This window comes from Nomascus leucogenys, chromosome 11 (assembly GCF_006542625.1).
Source record: "Nomascus leucogenys isolate Asia chromosome 11, Asia_NLE_v1, whole genome shotgun sequence".
NCBI classification, from domain to species: domain Eukaryota; kingdom Metazoa; phylum Chordata; class Mammalia; order Primates; family Hylobatidae; genus Nomascus; species Nomascus leucogenys.
Genome location: NC_044391.1, coordinates 66,721,245 through 66,738,397, shown reverse-complemented (window position 1 = coordinate 66,738,397; position 17,153 = coordinate 66,721,245). Strand labels below are relative to the sequence as shown.

Here is a 17,153-nt window from a genome sequence, read left to right as displayed (position 1 = left end):
AGTAGAGAGCATTTTATCTAACGATGGCTTTCTGAGATAGGTTTCCAAATGAAAGAATGCTATGTAAACACTACATACTCATTAAGTGTTGAGTGAATGCAACCTGAAACAAAACAACTCAGCATCCTTAGGGCATAAAAGACACTAGGTATAGCACAGCAATTCTATGTCTAGCTGAAGGAACGTCGTTATTTCTAAGAGTGTTATCTGTGTACCTACCACACATTTTTACTTCTTGGCTCTTAAGCCATTTAAAAAATCAGCATATCATCTTTTAGATATAGATTTTCAAAGGGATAAGGCAGTAAGTTCCAGAACTCAGCCTGTTCGCCTTCCACTAACATTGAAATTACATTTGTTACAGTAGTTCTGAGAGGGACTTGTGCAAAACCAAACAGCTGTTGTATAGTAACTAAAAAGGAAATTAGTATGCTATTAAGGAGAAAGTAGGCTGTTACCAACTGAACTAACAGAAGTAAACCAAAATGCATACGATCTTGCAGTGCAGGAAACAAGCCTCCTAGTTAGTGTGATTTATTTTGAACAATGTCAATAGGCCCTTTGTGAGGCAAGCAAGGCGGAAAATTAAAAGGCAGTTGTCATATGCACTGTGGACAAGTCATAAGCAATGCAGCCACCAACATTGTTGTAACAGAAAGCTGTTTCAGTCGGCACATCTACTTTTCCCTCTTAGTATAAAATTTGAAGGAAAGAACATACCTGAAGTGGGTGCCAGTGGCTAAATGGTAATTTATGGTTAACAAAAGCTGATGGCCCCAGGCCCCCTAGTCAGCCTCTACTCGAGATAGCTAGCTGTTTTCTAGATGATAGCTGGAAAAGAAATGTTAAGTGTATTATTGATATTAAATAGCTTGACTTCTTGTGTATACCTTTTGTTACAAGATAGTTTAAGTTCGCATAAGGTAGCAGAAAATGTTGATTAGAATTTTAACTCAACATGTTGTAAACATAGCAGGTTTGACACTTCACCCAGCTTCTCTATTGTGGCCTTTTATATTTTACTTGTAGCTTAACAAGGTAAGATGAAATCAGCATTTGGGAAAATTGTGTAAAAAATTGTGTATTATTTGAAATGCAGCTTTTCTACATATTTCAACCCTTGCCAATGTGCTGGTATCAATGCTGGTTTATAGCCTTTTTAATAAAAATTAATACAAGGTAACCAAGTCCTTTTATGTCTTTGTACAGGAAACTCTTTATACAGTGAAACAGGAGGAAAGAAAAATGCAGCAATAAAGATAAATAAGGTTTGTTGAAACCAAGAAAAATCTTTTTCTTAGATAATATCACTTTAGGGTTATTTAGTCCATAAATAACCAGTGCTTCAGGTGTATCAAAATATTTAACTATTACTTACCTTTTAGAGATATTTTTATTTGCTGTTTCACTAACTACTTTTTACTTTTCTAGCCTCAGAGATCAAATTGGAGTACAAATCAGTGCTTCAGAAATTTTTTCTCCAATATGTTTTCTTCTGTTAGCCACTCTGGAGAATCTTCCTTTACCTATAGAGCTTATTGGTTAGTATTTTCTACTTTTAATTTATGCTGTTTATACTTGATGTTTAATAATTATTAACTTTTGCTAGAAATTTAAACTCTGGGCCCAATAAAAACTGAAAGGCACACCTTGGTTTTTTTGCTTTAGTTTTTTTTTGGGGGGGAAGGTAAACTAGCCTAGCGAAGAGAAAACCGTTAATTTTGGGAGCTTCTCTATTGTGCAATGATTGCCTATGCCAGTGTGCTTTGTTTTCGTTAGTAAGTTGTTCTATATAAGCTGTTTATATGATAGAGTAGTAGGTTATTTATTAGCTTGTGGGGATGTTACCTAAAGAAGAACCCTTTTACAGCTGATCCATTCATCTTTGAATCCTAGTGACTGGCATGTAGATACTAAGTTGATATTTATGGAATTTGAAGATTAAATTGAGGCTTTAAAATCACGTACAGTTAGTTGAGCCAGCGGCACAGAATAAGATTGTGTGATTTAATTTTAGAACTTGGCAAGGTACCAAGAAAAAAATTATATCTAAGTAGGCTTTTGAAAAGCTGAACTATACCCATTTTTGGTTGCAGTCATCTTACCCTCCTTTATTTTCTTCTTTTGTCTTAGGCTTAGTTTCAAGTAGGAAACTATTGCACCTAGAATTTCTTCCTTTCAATAATGAGGATATTACTCTAACTTGACTTTATTTAAAAAATTCTGTCACTTAAGATAGAAATTCAAGGGTTATTTTTAACAATCAAATAAATACAACTCTGATTTGCAATATAAAAATTATACTTATTTTAGGAATGAGTTTATTTTGAAAGTGTTTAAATAGAAAAGAGCTCGCATTCTTGTAAGTGTGATTCATAATGCCAGGTACAAAAACGGCTGCTATTCTTTGTACGACCTAATTGTTTTTTTGAACCTAAAATTGTGAGATTATGATGAAGGTCTAAAATTTATCTTTTAGTACAGAATTTATAGAAGCCAGTGAAATCAGTGCATTGATTAGGCAGAAGAGACATGAACTGGAATTGTCATGGTTTCCTGATACATTACCTGGAATTGGAAGGTAAAAATAAAAAATTATTAACTCAAGTGTTTACATACTAACATGAACAAGATAGCATTAGTACTTAAGTACGGGGTACCTTATTCAATTGTTATTTTCCTAAGGAAGTTTTATGCAAATTAAACTTTGGTGTTTCAAATGCCCAATAAAGATTGCTATATAAAGGACCCCTTAGAAAGTAAAGAATCCTTAATTTATCTGTTTAACAAGTATAGTTGTGTGTATGCTAGATTTATTTAAAAGGGAGAGAACCTGAATATTAAGATTTATTATTAGTAATACATCTGTCATCATTCCTCGACTCTTCTCCTGTTCCAGTCTTAACTGCGTGCTGTCAGCTGAATCACGCTTTTTACCATATTCCTCTCCTCAAAAATGGTCTCCTAGTTTGATCAAGTGCCTACTCTACCCTGACACTCATGACATTGTGTAATCTAGTTTTTTATTTCTTAGTTTAGTCCTGAAGCTACTAAGATGGTGCTAGATATATAATATATACTTAAATCAAGCTCCTAAGTAAAGATTAGGGTCGCTGCCTGAGTTTTATATTAATTCCTGTAACATATTATGACTTTATTTTATATGTCACTATAATATAGTTCTGTATAGGGCATTCACCCTCTAGGAATGATGGCAGAACATAATAGAAGTCAAATGAAGAAGTCCAGATGTATGTACTATGAAACCCTTCCTTATAGTTACATATTTTTATACATGTACAAGTTACATTTTTTTTTTTCCATGCTTCTCCTACTCCAGAATCTCACCTTATACTGAATCAGATAGTCTTTTGTTAGGAGACCTAAATGAATAAGAAAAAGAAAGTCGAGAAGTGGTTTGGGTTTGAATGGAGAAAATTTCAAGGGGTGGGGGGGCGGGTCTTAACACGTCTCTAGGGACACTGAGAACTTTGAAGAGCCATCCCCAGGTGGAGGAATTTTAGAATATAACACAGTGGTATAAATCAGTTCCTTGGTTGCCTAGAAAGGAGGGAGAAGGATACAAAGGAGTATGAGGATACTTTCTGGGGTGGGGCAGAAATGTTCTCTTTCGTGATTGGGGTGGTGGTGAACACAGACATATATATGTACATATGCACACACTTTGGGCAAAAGTTAGCAAATGTACGCTTAAAATCTGTGCATTTTATGTTGAATTACGCCTCAAAGTTGATTTTATTTTTTTAGAGTAGTGAAGAACGTGATGAAAACTGGAAAAATTCTTGACAAAATACTACATAAATTATTTCAAAGAGAAACGTCTGTGTTAAGTTGCTTTCATCTTTTCTTTGCCATGAATTTATGAGAAAAACATACTTTTAAAGGTTTTTTTCCTGAATTTTAGCCAATTGTTAGCTATCTTTAGACAAGGAGTAACCTTGAATTTACATTTTTAGTTATTTGGGCAAAAAACATTTAAGCACTGTATTTTAATATTGCTAACCTGATTTAGAGAATTAATACTTTTAAATTGCTGGTTTAATTTTTTAAACCATTTAAACAAAAATGTCTTTATTATGTTTTCAGAATTGGTTTTATACCCTGGAATGTTGAAACAGAAGTCCTTCCTCTCATTTCTTCTATGTTGCCAAGAACTATTTTTCCAACAAGTACCATATCTTTAGAACATTTTGGTAAAGTTTGTGAAATCATTTTCTATTTTAAAAATTATTATTAGTTTCTTCCAGTTTCATAAAAATGTGTGTTTGATGACTTAGAAAAGCTGTAAAGTAAGGCATAGTAACTTGTAAATACGTCTATAAATATTTGGACAATGACTTTAGAATTGCTTCAACTAGAGTGTATGTATATATATAGATAGTCTATATAGATAGATATATAGTCTCTATATCTGTATATAGATATATAGTCTCTCCATATACCTATATACACACACAATGGAATATTATTCTGCCCACAAAAAGAAGGAAATCTTGTTGTTTGTGCCAACATGGATGAACCTGGAGGACGACATTAGGCTAAGTGAATAAGGCAGGCACAGAAAGACAGATAACCACATGATCTCACTTATATGTGGAATCTAAAAAAGTTGATCTCATAGAACTAGCCTGTAGATTAGGGGGTGGGGTAGTGGTGGTGGGGTGGAGGTTGTTGGTCAAAGGATACAGTTTCAGCTGGATAGAATAAGTTCTAAAGATCTATTGTGAAACGTGATGACTATAATAATACAGTTGACCCTTGAACAATACAGGTTTTAACTGGGTGGCGACATTTATATATGAATTTTAAAAAATAAATAGATCGGAAAATATTTGGAGATTTGCAACACTTTTGAAAAAACAGACAAATCGCATAGTCTATAAATAGTGAAAAAATTTAAGAAAAAGGTATGTCATTAATGCATAAAATATATGTAGGTACTAGTCTATTTCATCATTTACTACCATAAAATATATACAAATCTATGATAAAAAGTTAAAATTTATCAAAACATATACACACTCAAACCACATGGTTCCACCATTTGCAGTCATAAGAAATGTAAACAGCTGTAAAGATACAGTATTAAATCATAGCTGCGTAAAATTAAATATAGTACATATTTACCAGTGTAACAATTTTTGTGGCCACCACCTGTTGCTATTCTGGTGTACTCAAGTGTTGTGAATGTCTGGGAGGTTGAGGCTACAATGAGCCGTGACTGCACCACTGCACTCCAGCCTGTTCAACAGAACAAGAGCCTGTCTCAAAAAAAAAAAACCAAAAAAAACGCAAAACTTGGTTTAATGTAATCATCTCTATGTGAGCATTTGTCTTTCTAATAGATTGCATATCACAGTAAAAAGTGATCTCTTGCAGTGCTTGCGTATTTTTCATAGCGTTTAGTGCAATACTGTAAACCTTGAGTAACACCTTTGGGACCCACATGAAGTGCCATTAGTGATGTAGGAAGTGCTCCCAAGAAGCAAAAGTTATGGCTTTATAAGAAGAAGTTTAATTCCTGGGTAGGAACAGATTGAGCTCTATAGCTGCAGTTGCCTGCCATTTTAGACAGATGATTCATCTTGTAAACAAATGATATAAACTTAGGGTATCAATAAATACAGTACAGCATTATAATGTATTTTCTCATGATTTTTGTAATAACCTTTAACTTCTTTTATTGTAAAAATACAGTATGTAACACATATAAAAAATATGTTAAATCACTGTTATCGGTAAGGAGTCTGGTGATTAACAGTTAAGTTTCGGGGAGTAAAAACTATGCCAGTTTTTGACTGTGTTGGGGGTTGGTGCTCCTAATCCCTGTGTTGTTAAAGGGTCAACTATATGGTATTTGTGAAAATTGCTAGAGAGTAGATGTAAAGTGTTCTCACTAAACAAATTATAACTATGTGAGGTAGTGCATATATTAAGTAGCTAGATTTGGTCATTCCACAATGTATATGTATTTCAAAACATCATGTTGTACATAGTAAACACATACAGTTTTATCTGTCAGTAAGTTTTAAAAATAAAAAATATTCCAACTAGTCTACTCCGTTGTAGTTTTTAGAAATTACAACTTGGAGGCTTTGAGGAACTGATTAGAAGTCTCCTTTCTGTTTCAGGCTTTCATATCCAAACCATAGATCTTTAGAAGTAACATCTGTTAATTAACTATTAATAAATAGTTTGAATCTTTATTAATTCATGGATAACTTGACCATTTTCTCTCTCCTTTTGCCTAGATAATCCCAGATCATGGCCGGGCACAATAGCTCACACCTGTATTCCCAGCAATTGGGGAGGCCGAGGCAGGCAGATCAGTTGAACTCAGGAGTTTGAGACCAGCTTGGGCAACATGGCGAAACCCTGTCTCTATTAAAAATACAAAAATTAGCTGGGCATGGTAGCGCATGCCTGTAGTCCCAGCTACCCGGGAGGCTGAGGTGGGAGGATCGCTTGAGCCTGGGAGGTTGAGGCTTCTGTGAGCGATGATAGCTCCAGTGATCACGCCATTGCACTCCAGCCTGGGTGACAGAGTGAGACCCTGTCTCCAAAAAAAAAAAAAAATTAAGCAAGTAGCAGTTACAAGACCAAAAGTTATTTTCCTTTTTTTTCTCTATAAAATTGCCCACTTGGACCAAATCCAGTTATAACTTATTTCAGTGTCATTAAGAAAGTTGATGAATACCTCATATTACTCAGATATTAGTAGCTATGCATTTATTAATAGTTTTATTTATAAATATTTTGTTTCACTCTGTTGCAGACTATTTTATGCTAAAATTAGCTAAAGCCAAATTACTATTTCTTAAAACATATTTTTTACCTTTTTTTTTTTTTTTTAAAATATTATTAGGTACTTCTTGCAAGGGATATGCATTAGCACATACTCAAGAAGGGGAAGAAAAGAAGCAAACTTCTGGTACATCAAATACCAGAGGATCAAGACGAAAACCTGCAATGACAACTCCTACAAGGAGGTCTACACGTAACACAAGAGCTGAAACAGCCAGTCAGTCTCAGAGATCCCCAATATCAAACAATTCTGGGTGTGATGCCCCAGGTAGCAGTAATCCATCTTTAAGTGTTCCCTCTTCAGCTGAGTCAGAAAAGCAAACAAGACAGGCTCCAAAACGGAAGTCTGTAAGGAGAGGAAGAAAACAACCTTTACTGAAAAAGAAACTTCGGAGCTCTGTAGCTGCCCCTGAAAAATCATCTTCCAATGATTCAGTAGATGAAGAAACAGCAGAATCTGACACATCACCTGTGTTAGAAAAAGAGCACCAATCAGATGTAGACAGTAGTAACATTGGTACTGTGCAGACTAATGTAGAAAACCAGTCTGCTAATTGCTTGAAAAGTTGCAATGAGCAAATAGAAGAAAGTGAGAAGCATACTGCAAATCATGATACAGAGGAAAGAGTAGAATCTTCATCTTCTGAGTCTTGTGCTCAAGATCCTCCTGTGCTAGTTGGTGAGGAAGGGGAAGTTAAAAAACTTGAGAATACAGGTATAGAGGCTAATGTTTTGTGTTTGGAAAGTGAGGTTTCTGAAAATATTTTTGAAAAAGGAGGTGATCCATTGGAAAAGCAAGACCAGATATCTGGACTTTCACAATCAGAGGTAAAGACAGATGTATGTACAGTTCATCTTCCAAATGATTTTCCTACATGTTTAACATCTGAAAGCAAAGTGTACCAACCTGTATCTTGTCACCTAAGTGAGTTATCTGAGAATGTAGAGTCAGTGGTTAATGAAGAAAAAATGACAGAGAGTTCCGTAGTAGAAATTACTGAACATAAAGATTCTACACTAAAAACAGAGAAGCTTATAGAGAGCCCCAAGTTAGAATCTTCTGAGGGTGAAATTATACAAACAGTGGACAGACAATCTGTTAAGAGCCCAGAGGTTCAATTGCTTGGGCATGTTGAAACTGAAGATGTAGAAATAATTGCAACATGTGATACTTTTGGGAATGAAGATTTCAATAATATTCAAGACTCTGAAAATAACTTATTAAAAAATAATCTTCTGAACACCAAATTGGAAAAATCTTTAGAAGAAAAGAATGAATCGCTGACCGAACATCCTAGATCTACAGAGTTGCCTCAAACACACATTGAACAGATTCAGAAGCATTTTAGTGAGGACAACAATGAAATGATACCTATGGAGTGTGATTCATTTTGCAGTGACCAAAATGAATCTGAAGTTGAACCATCTGTAAATGCTGATCTTAAACAAATGAATGAAAATTCTGTGACACACTGTTCGGAAAATAATATGCCGTCTTCTGATCTTGCAGATGAAAAGGTTGAAACTCTTTCTCAACCATCTGAAAGCCCAAAAGATACCATAGATAAAGCCAAAAAGCCTCGTACTCGAAGATCTAGATTTCATTCTCCATCTACAACTTGGTCTCCCAACAAAGATGCTCCACAAGAAAAGAAGCGGCCCCAGTCTCCATCTCCCAGAAGAGAAACTGGGAAAGAAAGCAGGAAGTCTCAATCACCATCTCCTAAGAATGAGTCAGCCAGAGGCCGGAAAAAATCCCGTTCTCAGTCCCCAAAAAAAGATATTGCAAGAGAAAGGAGGCAATCTCAGTCTCGGTCTCCAAAAAGGGATACTACTAGGGAAAGCAGAAGATCTGAATCACTGTCACCAAGAAGAGAAACTTCTAGAGAGAACAAAAGATCTCAGCCAAGAGTGAAAGATTCCTCCCCAGGAGAAAAATCTAGGTCCCAGAGCAGAGAACGAGAAAGTGATAGAGATGGGCAGAGGAGAGAGAGAGAAAGGAGAACCAGAAAGTGGTCTAGGTCCAGATCTCATTCTAGGTCCCCCTCAAGATGTAGAACAAAAAGTAAGAGTTCATCGTTTGGTAGAATTGACAGAGATAGTTACTCTCCCCGGTGGAAGGGAAGATGGGCAAATGATGGTTGGAGATGTCCACGAGGAAATGATCGGTACAGAAAGAATGACCCAGAGAAACAGAATGAAAATACAAGAAAAGAAAAAAATGACATCCATCTAGATGCTGATGATCCAAATTCTGCTGACAAACATAGAAATGACTGTCCCAATTGGATAACAGAAAAAATAAACTCTGGGCCTGATCCAAGAACCAGAAATCCAGAAAAGTTGAAAGAGTCTCATTGGGAAGAAAACAGAAATGAAAATTCAGGAAATTCTTGGAAAAAAAACTTTGGTTCTGGTTGGGTATCTAACCGTGGTAGAGGCAGAGGCAACCGTGGCAGAGGCACTTACAGAAGTAGTTTCACCTATAAAGATCAGAATGAAAATCGGTGGCAAAATCGAAAACCCCTCTCAGGGAATTCAAACAGTTCAGGGAGTGAATCTTTCAAGTTTGTGGAACAGCAATCCTATAAGCGGAAAAGTGAACAGGAGTTCTCATTTGATACACCAGCAGATAGATCTGGATGGACATCTGCATCCAGCTGGGCTGTGAGAAAGACTTTGCCAGCAGATGTACAAAACTACTACTCGCGACGAGGCAGAAATTCTTCAGGTCCACAGTCTGGATGGATGAAACAAGAGGAGGAAACATCTGGACAGGGTAATGTATTCTTGTTGGTTTATTGATACTGTTTTATTTGAAGAATTATAAATTTAATATATTATTTGTATGAGTTGAAATGATCCTTATTTGTAGTTTTTATAATAAGCTGAACCTTAGTTGTTTACAAGTCACTTTGCATTATATAAATATATATACACATACGTTTATCTATATAAGTATATTCTTAACGCTACCTCTGCTCCAAACCTTGCCAGAGACTTAAATATTTTCAACACTGCTACAGTAGAAGAGAGTTTGGGATATTCCTATGCAGGATTTAACCTCTAACTTGTTTATTTCAGATATGTACACTTTTAATTTTTTTGATAATTGTTCTCATACAAATAAAATAAGCCATTGTTTTAATAGTAAAGATTTATATTTCCTTGTTTTTTTTTCTTGTTAAGACCATTGCAAGAAAAAGGCTGTTGAAGACATAAAAATTGAATAATCTTATAATTTAGTAATTAAATTTTATGTGAATTTTTTTAACCAGTCAGTTTCTTGAGCTACTGATGGTTGATATATGTTTTGCATGAACTTACTCTTAAAAATATTTTCAGGTGAATGTTTGTTTTGTTTTTTGAGATGGAGTTTCTCTGTTGTTGCCCAGGCTGGAGTGCAATGGCATGATCTCTGCTCACTGCAACCTCCACCTCCTGGGTTCAAGTGATTCTCCAGCCTCTCGAATACCTGGGATTATAGGCACTCACCACCACGCCTGGCTAATTTTTGTATTTTTTTAGTAGAGACGGGGTTTCACCATGTTGGCCAGGCTGCTCTCCAACACCTGACCTCAGGTGATCCGCCCACCTTGGCCTCCCAAAGTGCTGGGATTACAGGCTTGAACCACCGTGCCTGGCCAAATGTTTTCTTTCAGTTAGAAAATCAGTCCACGAGGCCGGGCGCGGTGGCTTACGCTTGTAATCCCAGCACTTTGGGAGGCCGAGGCGGGCGGATCACGAGGTCAGGAGATCGAGACCACGGTGAAACCCCGTCTCTACTAAAAATACAAAAAAATTAGCCGGGCGTGGTGGCGGGCGCCTGTAGTCCCAGCTACTCGGAGAGGCTGAGGCAGGAGAATGGCGTGAACCCAGGAGGCGGAGCTTGCAGTGAGCCGAGATTGCGCAACTGCACTCCAGCCTGGGCGACAGAGCGAGACTCTGTCTCAAAAAAAAAAAAAAAGTCAGTCCACGCTATTTAGAAATGACAGGATTAAATTAAGCAATTGGAGATTGGTATTGGTATACTAAGCCTATTAATTGCTATTTAATTTTACTGTAACCAGTGGTTCTTTGTTTCTCTGTCTAAAGAGATTTATAACATGATTTTTTTCACAAGCTTTTTTTCTTTTGATAGATTCTAGCCTAAAAGACCAAACAAACCAGCAAGTTGATGGTTCTCAACTACCTATAAATATGATGCAACCACAAATGAATGTAATGCAGCAACAAATGAATGCACAACACCAGCCTATGAATATCTTCCCATATCCAGTGGGTGTTCATGCTCCTTTGATGAACATCCAACGCAATCCATTTAACATTCATCCTCAGCTACCCTTGCATCTCCACACAGGAGTGCCCCTCATGCAGGTAGCCACTCCTACCAGTGTATCTCAGGGACCACCACCACCACCACCACCTCCCCCACCATCCCAACAAGTCAACTACATTGCTTCACAACCAGATGGCAAGCAGTTGCAGGTATGTTTTTAGCAACTCAAGTTTAATCAATGTAGCCATTGTAAACATTTAGCTGTTTATGACAGATGTTCAAAAAAAGGCATCGTGGCATTCAAAAACAATTGTTTATTTGATTTCAGTTATGGTAAACCTTCATAGTCCCTCTTTCACTATCCTTCTCAAAACCCCCCAACTCCCAAATTAGAAAATTAATTAAATACTTATTACCAAATCCAAGCTACATATATGCTGTTACTTATGTTGAACAGGATTTTTTTTTTTCATGTTAAACCAAATTATAAGCCAAATTAGAATCAAGTGGTGGGTGCTTTGCATTTTTCCCCTGTTTTGCACTGTTTAGGGCATGTATGGGGACGGTGGGAACTAGTGATTAAGTACTGTGATGAAGCTTTTATTGTCTTGTTTTCAGACAAACACTAGATAAAGCTGTTTATTATCCATTACCATCTGTGTTTCATTTACATGAATTTATCATGCTAAAAAGAAAGGAGAAGTGCTTCTGTGAGACATAGAAAATTTGAATAATTTGCGAACACTGTGTTGCTTATAATTTTATGACTGCCTTTTAAAAATTTTAGAATCCTAGGCCGGGCATGGTGGCTCATGCCTGTTATCCCAGCACTTTGTGAGGCCGAGGTGGGTGAATCATGAGGTCAGGATCAGCCTGGCCAACATGGTGAAACCCTTCCTCTACTAAAATTAGCCGGGTGTGGTGGCAAGCGCCTGTAATCCCAGCTACTCGGGAGGTTGAGGCAGGAGAATTGCTTGAACCCAGGAGGCGGAGGTTGCAGTGAGCCGAGATCGCGTCACTGCACTCCAGCCTGGGTGACAGAGCAAGACTCTGTCTAGAAAAAAAAAAAAAAAAATACAAAAATTAGCCAGGCGTGGTGATGCATGCCGGTAATCCCAGCTACTCAGAGGCTGAGGCTCGAGCATCATTTGAACCCGGTAGTGGGAGATTGCAGTGAGCCAAGATCGCGCCACCACACTCCAGCCTGGGAGACAGAGTGAGACTTGGTCTCTAAATAAATAATTAATTAATTAAAATAAAATAAATAGAATCCTGATAGTAAGATAGAGTTGAAGGAATAGGGAAATTGGATTTTAATATTTGGGATCTTAATCTTTTTCTCCTGTCAACTTACTGCAAGCCTTTTTTCTCCTGTCAACTTACTACAAGCCATTTGACTTTACTGCCTTATTTTTTCCAATCTTTAAAGTGGGGGCACTTATTTTCGTTAATATTCCTAAAGATCCTTGCAGGAAAGATACAGTTCTTTAAATGCTATTCTCCTTCTCCTTGTTTTTAGTGTTGCTGTCAGAATGTTACAATACATATATATATATATATAATGTAAAAGTCATCTTGACATATCTAAATAAGGCCCCGTTTAAGAATGTTACTCATTTTTCTTTAAAGGGCCCTTTAGATATAATTACCTGAAATATGCATTTTTATTTAGTACTAAGGTTGGTTTGCTTTGTGTTTTTTAATGTTATTTCTAATACATCACTAAAAGACTTCTATCGAGTACAAGTAATTCATTAACTGATGATAACTCTTTAAAACAGGGTATTCCTAGTTCTTCTCATGTAAGTAATAACATGAGTACACCAGTTTTGCCTGCTCCGACAGCAGCCCCAGGAAATACAGGAACGGTTCAGGGACCAAGTTCTGGTAATACTTCGTCATCCAGTCACAGCAAAGCCTCTAATGCTGCTGTAAAATTGGCAGAAAGCAAAGTAAGTGTTGCAGTGGAAGCCAGCGCAGATAGCTCGAAGACAGACAAGGCAAGTTCAAGGTTGAGAGCAACCTCCATAATTCTGTATATGATAAAGGAGAAAAAAATATCAGCTTTTTATTGTATGAGTGGTGAAGGGAATTTCTTATTGGCCGTCTAAATGCCAGTATTATTTGAAGGATTCTCTCTAGATGTGTTGATGTCCAGTAAATTACTGGTAATATTTTATAATTGTTTTTAGAAATGTTTGATATGTTTTAGTAAATAAACTGTTTTGTATTTGTCACGTTAATAGTTGGAGAGTCTCTTATTGTAAATGTGAAGTATTTTCAATTTCTTGTTTGGAATTTTGTGAGAGCATATGACTGGTAAATAATAAATTACACATTTTCTTCTCATCAGAAATTGCAAATTCAAGAAAAAGCAGCACAAGAGGTAAAATTGGCCATCAAGCCATTTTACCAAAATAAAGATATCACCAAGGAAGAATATAAAGAAATTGTACGGAAAGCAGTAGATAAAGTAAGTTATGGCTTTAGTGGAGTATGTGCACGTTGTTTTGAACCACCTCTGTTTTAATAAATGAATGCTGAAGTTTAATTAAAATAATAAAAGCTAGCTCCTACTAATTCCTGTCTACTTTTTTGCCTTTTGATTAGTTTGTATGAGATAATGAAACATGAAAATAAGTCTGGTTATCTCTTTGGGGTTGTTTTTTCACAAAGCTTTCTATTTTGGCTTTAATCCCTTTAAGCATGAAAAAAGTTTACCCCCCACCCCTTTTTTCTTAGGTTTGTCATAGTAAGAGTGGAGAAGTAAATTCTACTAAAGTGGCAAATCTGGTTAAAGCCTATGTAGACAAATACAAATATTCACGGAAGGGGAGCCAAAAGAAAACTCTGGAAGAACCTGTGTCTACTGAAAAAAACGTAGGCTGAAATGGGGAACGCTATCAAGGACATTATCAGGATATCTGCAAAGTGCAATTTCAACACGTACCATTAACTGAAAATCATACGTAACTGTGATTGAAATTTGGTTTTGATAAAATTATTTTTTTAACATAGGATATGATGTTTTGTTCTAAATAAATATAGGTCTGCACAGCAACTTTATCCTTCCTTCCCCTCTACCCCCCCCCCCCCCCACAAAATTCAAGGGAAAGGGTTTAAAGGAATGTGCATCTTTACTAGGACTGTGTTATAGTGTGGATACTGGAAAATGTATAGCTTTTTGATTAGGGCAATGGAGTGCATAAATTAGAAACTTCTAAGTGCACTGGTTTTCAAAGAGATATATATAATGCATTTATTCTGTCAGGTTAAAATATAAAGTATGATCTTTATGATTTTTTTCCCTCTAATTATAGAAAGTTAAATAATGTATTACCATGAAAAATGTTTCTAATATTAAATAGAACATATCAGTTGCAAAGTTCCTAATGTGTATTTTTAAAGCACATATCTGAATAAATTGCCTAGATAGAAAAAAAAATTATCACGAGTAAAATTTAGTGTTCAAAACATTGAGACACTCTTCACCTATTGTATGACCAAATAAAGGTTATGCTGCTTGTTTTTCTTTTGTGCCTTTTTTTTTTACCCCTAATTGAGATAAGCAGTTTGACTTACTAGATTAGAACTTTGGCAGTTCAAAGTCTTTGTTTAAGACTTTGACGAAAAAGATTTGGAAAAATTGTTGACTTTCGGCCGGGCATGATGGCTCACGCCTGTAATCCCAGCACTTTGGGAGGCCGAGGTGGGCGGATCACCTGAGGTCAGGAGTTCGAGACCAGCCTGGCCAACATGGTGAAATCCCGTTTCTACTAAAAATACAAAAATTAGCCAGGCGTCGTGGTGGGCACCTGTAATCCCAGCTACGGGAGGCTGAGGCAGGAGAATCAGTTGAACCCGGGAGGTGGGGGTTGCAGTGAGCCGAGACCATGCCATTGCACTCCAGCCTGGGCAACAGGAACAAATCTCTGTCTCAAAAAAAAAAAAAGAGTGTTGACTTTGTAGAAATTATGTTCTTTCATAGTATCTTCTTCTACCCATTGCAGACGATAAATTATTTGTGCCAATTCGAGAACTGCTGTTAGGCTGTTATCCTCCCTTCCTTGGGGCTAAGAATTACAAGACTCATGGCACTGGCATAAAGTTGTTGTTTATCTAATCACTGAAGAAATTATTTTCACACTTGAAAATCCCCAAATGCTTTACAATGAATAAAGTGTTAATTTGGTGACCAGGTGGTAGCCATTAGCCATGTTGCAAAATTCTAGACAATAAAACCTGTGTTTTAGAAACGGAGGGGAAATTTAAATAATGGAGTCTTCGTTAGGCTTTCAGGGACTAGGGATTTGGGTTTTGTTTTTTTTTTTCTCTTTTTAGTATTAGAATATCTCAGTTTTTATAAAAGGTAAGTTTAAAATGTTTATCATGCCATTATTTTAACTGGCATCTTGAAAGAACAGTGGGTTTTCTCCATGATAAACTGATTCCAGTAAGAATTTTCAGTACATACCAAGTACCTGGAAAGTTCTTCAGATAAGTTAATAGATCCAAGGAGATACATGCCTCAGTGAGATAAACTGACCTTTTTACTAGCTAAACTATTTAGCCAGAGCAATACTCTGTAGAACTGTGCTTTTCTAAAGTAAAGATTATCTGTTTCTCAATTTTATGTGCATAATACTTTTCCTGGTGCTAGCTTTGATAGGCAAAATATTTTGAAATGTTGGCCCCATAATGATTGTGCTAGTTCGTAAGCTTTGTTAAGTTATGAGTGTAATCATAAAAATATTTCCAAGCAGTTTTTGACCTTTATTCTACATTTCTGGGCATTTGTAATATGGTATTCTACTGGTATATATTTTTAAAGTTTGCGTTTAGATTATGATAAAGAAATTTCAAGCATATTTCTTCTAATAAAGTATTAAGACTGTTTCAGAATATCAAGGCACACCTCCTTAGTTGTTTTAAGTTAGAACTCTAGAAACAATTTTGTGAACATTCAAAGTATTTTGAGTTAAGCCTAAGCTGATTAATCACACAATACATAACTTTTCCTGCATTTTCTTTCAGTGACATTTGAGAATTGGATGACATTTTAAAATGTGCTTTATACCATTTAGCTTTTGCAAACAAGTTCTAAAGTTTTGGAGAAAAAGTGGTGTGGTCAAGAGTTGAAGTCTCATATATCTTTAGTAGCACTCCCATGAATTATTTTCATGACAATAACAAGTGTGTGTTCCATATATGATTGGGGCACTGGTTAGACTGCATTAATAGCTACTTGATTAGAATTCAAACTTTTAAAATTTTGAAATGTTTAAGAATGTATTGGAAAATGCATGCTTTATGTTGAAAAAATACATTGCTTTAACATTCCTCATTCTTGAGTTCTTTAAGAAATTTATGTTAATTTTGCATGGGCACAAACTTAATCAGAAACATTTTGTGGAGTTACATTTCCTCTTATTTTTTATCAAGGTTCATTACTGATCTTTGAAACCTTGGTCCCTTTAACTTACTAGTCACATTGACCAATGTTTTATAGAAATGCCTAGAATTTTGAGACTAATAGTAGTTATCCATTAACATTCCAAAAGTTTTGTGCTTTTTAAAATTTGTTTTGGTAGTTACCACATTTTTTTCTCTTATCTTCCTTTAAATGGCCACAGTGTGTGCTGCTTGAATGTTCCATCCAAAAGATGTAGCTTCAGAAGCACAGTGATTGCCCCAGGGTCCATGAGATATTGTTTGTATTATGAAGTTGGAGTGCTGTCTACTGAAATTATACTCTTAAATAAATATGTATGTAGTGTGTAATATTTTCTAATAAATTCTTTTGATAAACTAATGTCTTCAACATTTTATTATTAAGGTTCCAGGGCAATGGTGACTTTTTAATTATAATCCCTTACAAACGTGTTGAAGTGTTACTTGGATTTGTACCAAAGTCATTCGCATCATGGTTACATAACACCCAAGCTCTAAAGCAAGCTTAGAGCTAGCTATAAGCATATATTTTAATGGCATTTTCCCCTAATTACATAATTTTTGTAAGAAATTAGAAAAACTTTAGTAAATGTGTAAA

At 35.9% G+C, this 17,153-nt stretch overlaps 1 protein-coding gene across 1 annotated transcript in view; it reads left to right on the top strand.

Annotated features, from left to right (window-relative positions):
* Window positions 1–16,916, top strand: part of SCAF11 (SR-related CTD associated factor 11) — a 79,492-nt gene extending 62,576 nt beyond the window's left edge. Inside the window, exons 7-15 of the mRNA XM_030822679.1 lie at window positions 1,210–1,268; window positions 1,432–1,541; window positions 2,480–2,581; window positions 4,108–4,214; window positions 6,887–9,604; window positions 10,967–11,313; window positions 12,886–13,104; window positions 13,458–13,577; window positions 13,847–16,916. Coding sequence (XP_030678539.1) covers window positions 1,210–1,268; window positions 1,432–1,541; window positions 2,480–2,581; window positions 4,108–4,214; window positions 6,887–9,604; window positions 10,967–11,313; window positions 12,886–13,104; window positions 13,458–13,577; window positions 13,847–13,993 — 3,929 coding nt within the window. The 3' untranslated portion in view covers window positions 13,994–16,916. The remainder of the gene's footprint in view (window positions 1–1,209; window positions 1,269–1,431; window positions 1,542–2,479; window positions 2,582–4,107; window positions 4,215–6,886; window positions 9,605–10,966; window positions 11,314–12,885; window positions 13,105–13,457; window positions 13,578–13,846) is intronic.
* Window positions 16,917–17,153: the final 237 nt, after the last annotated feature.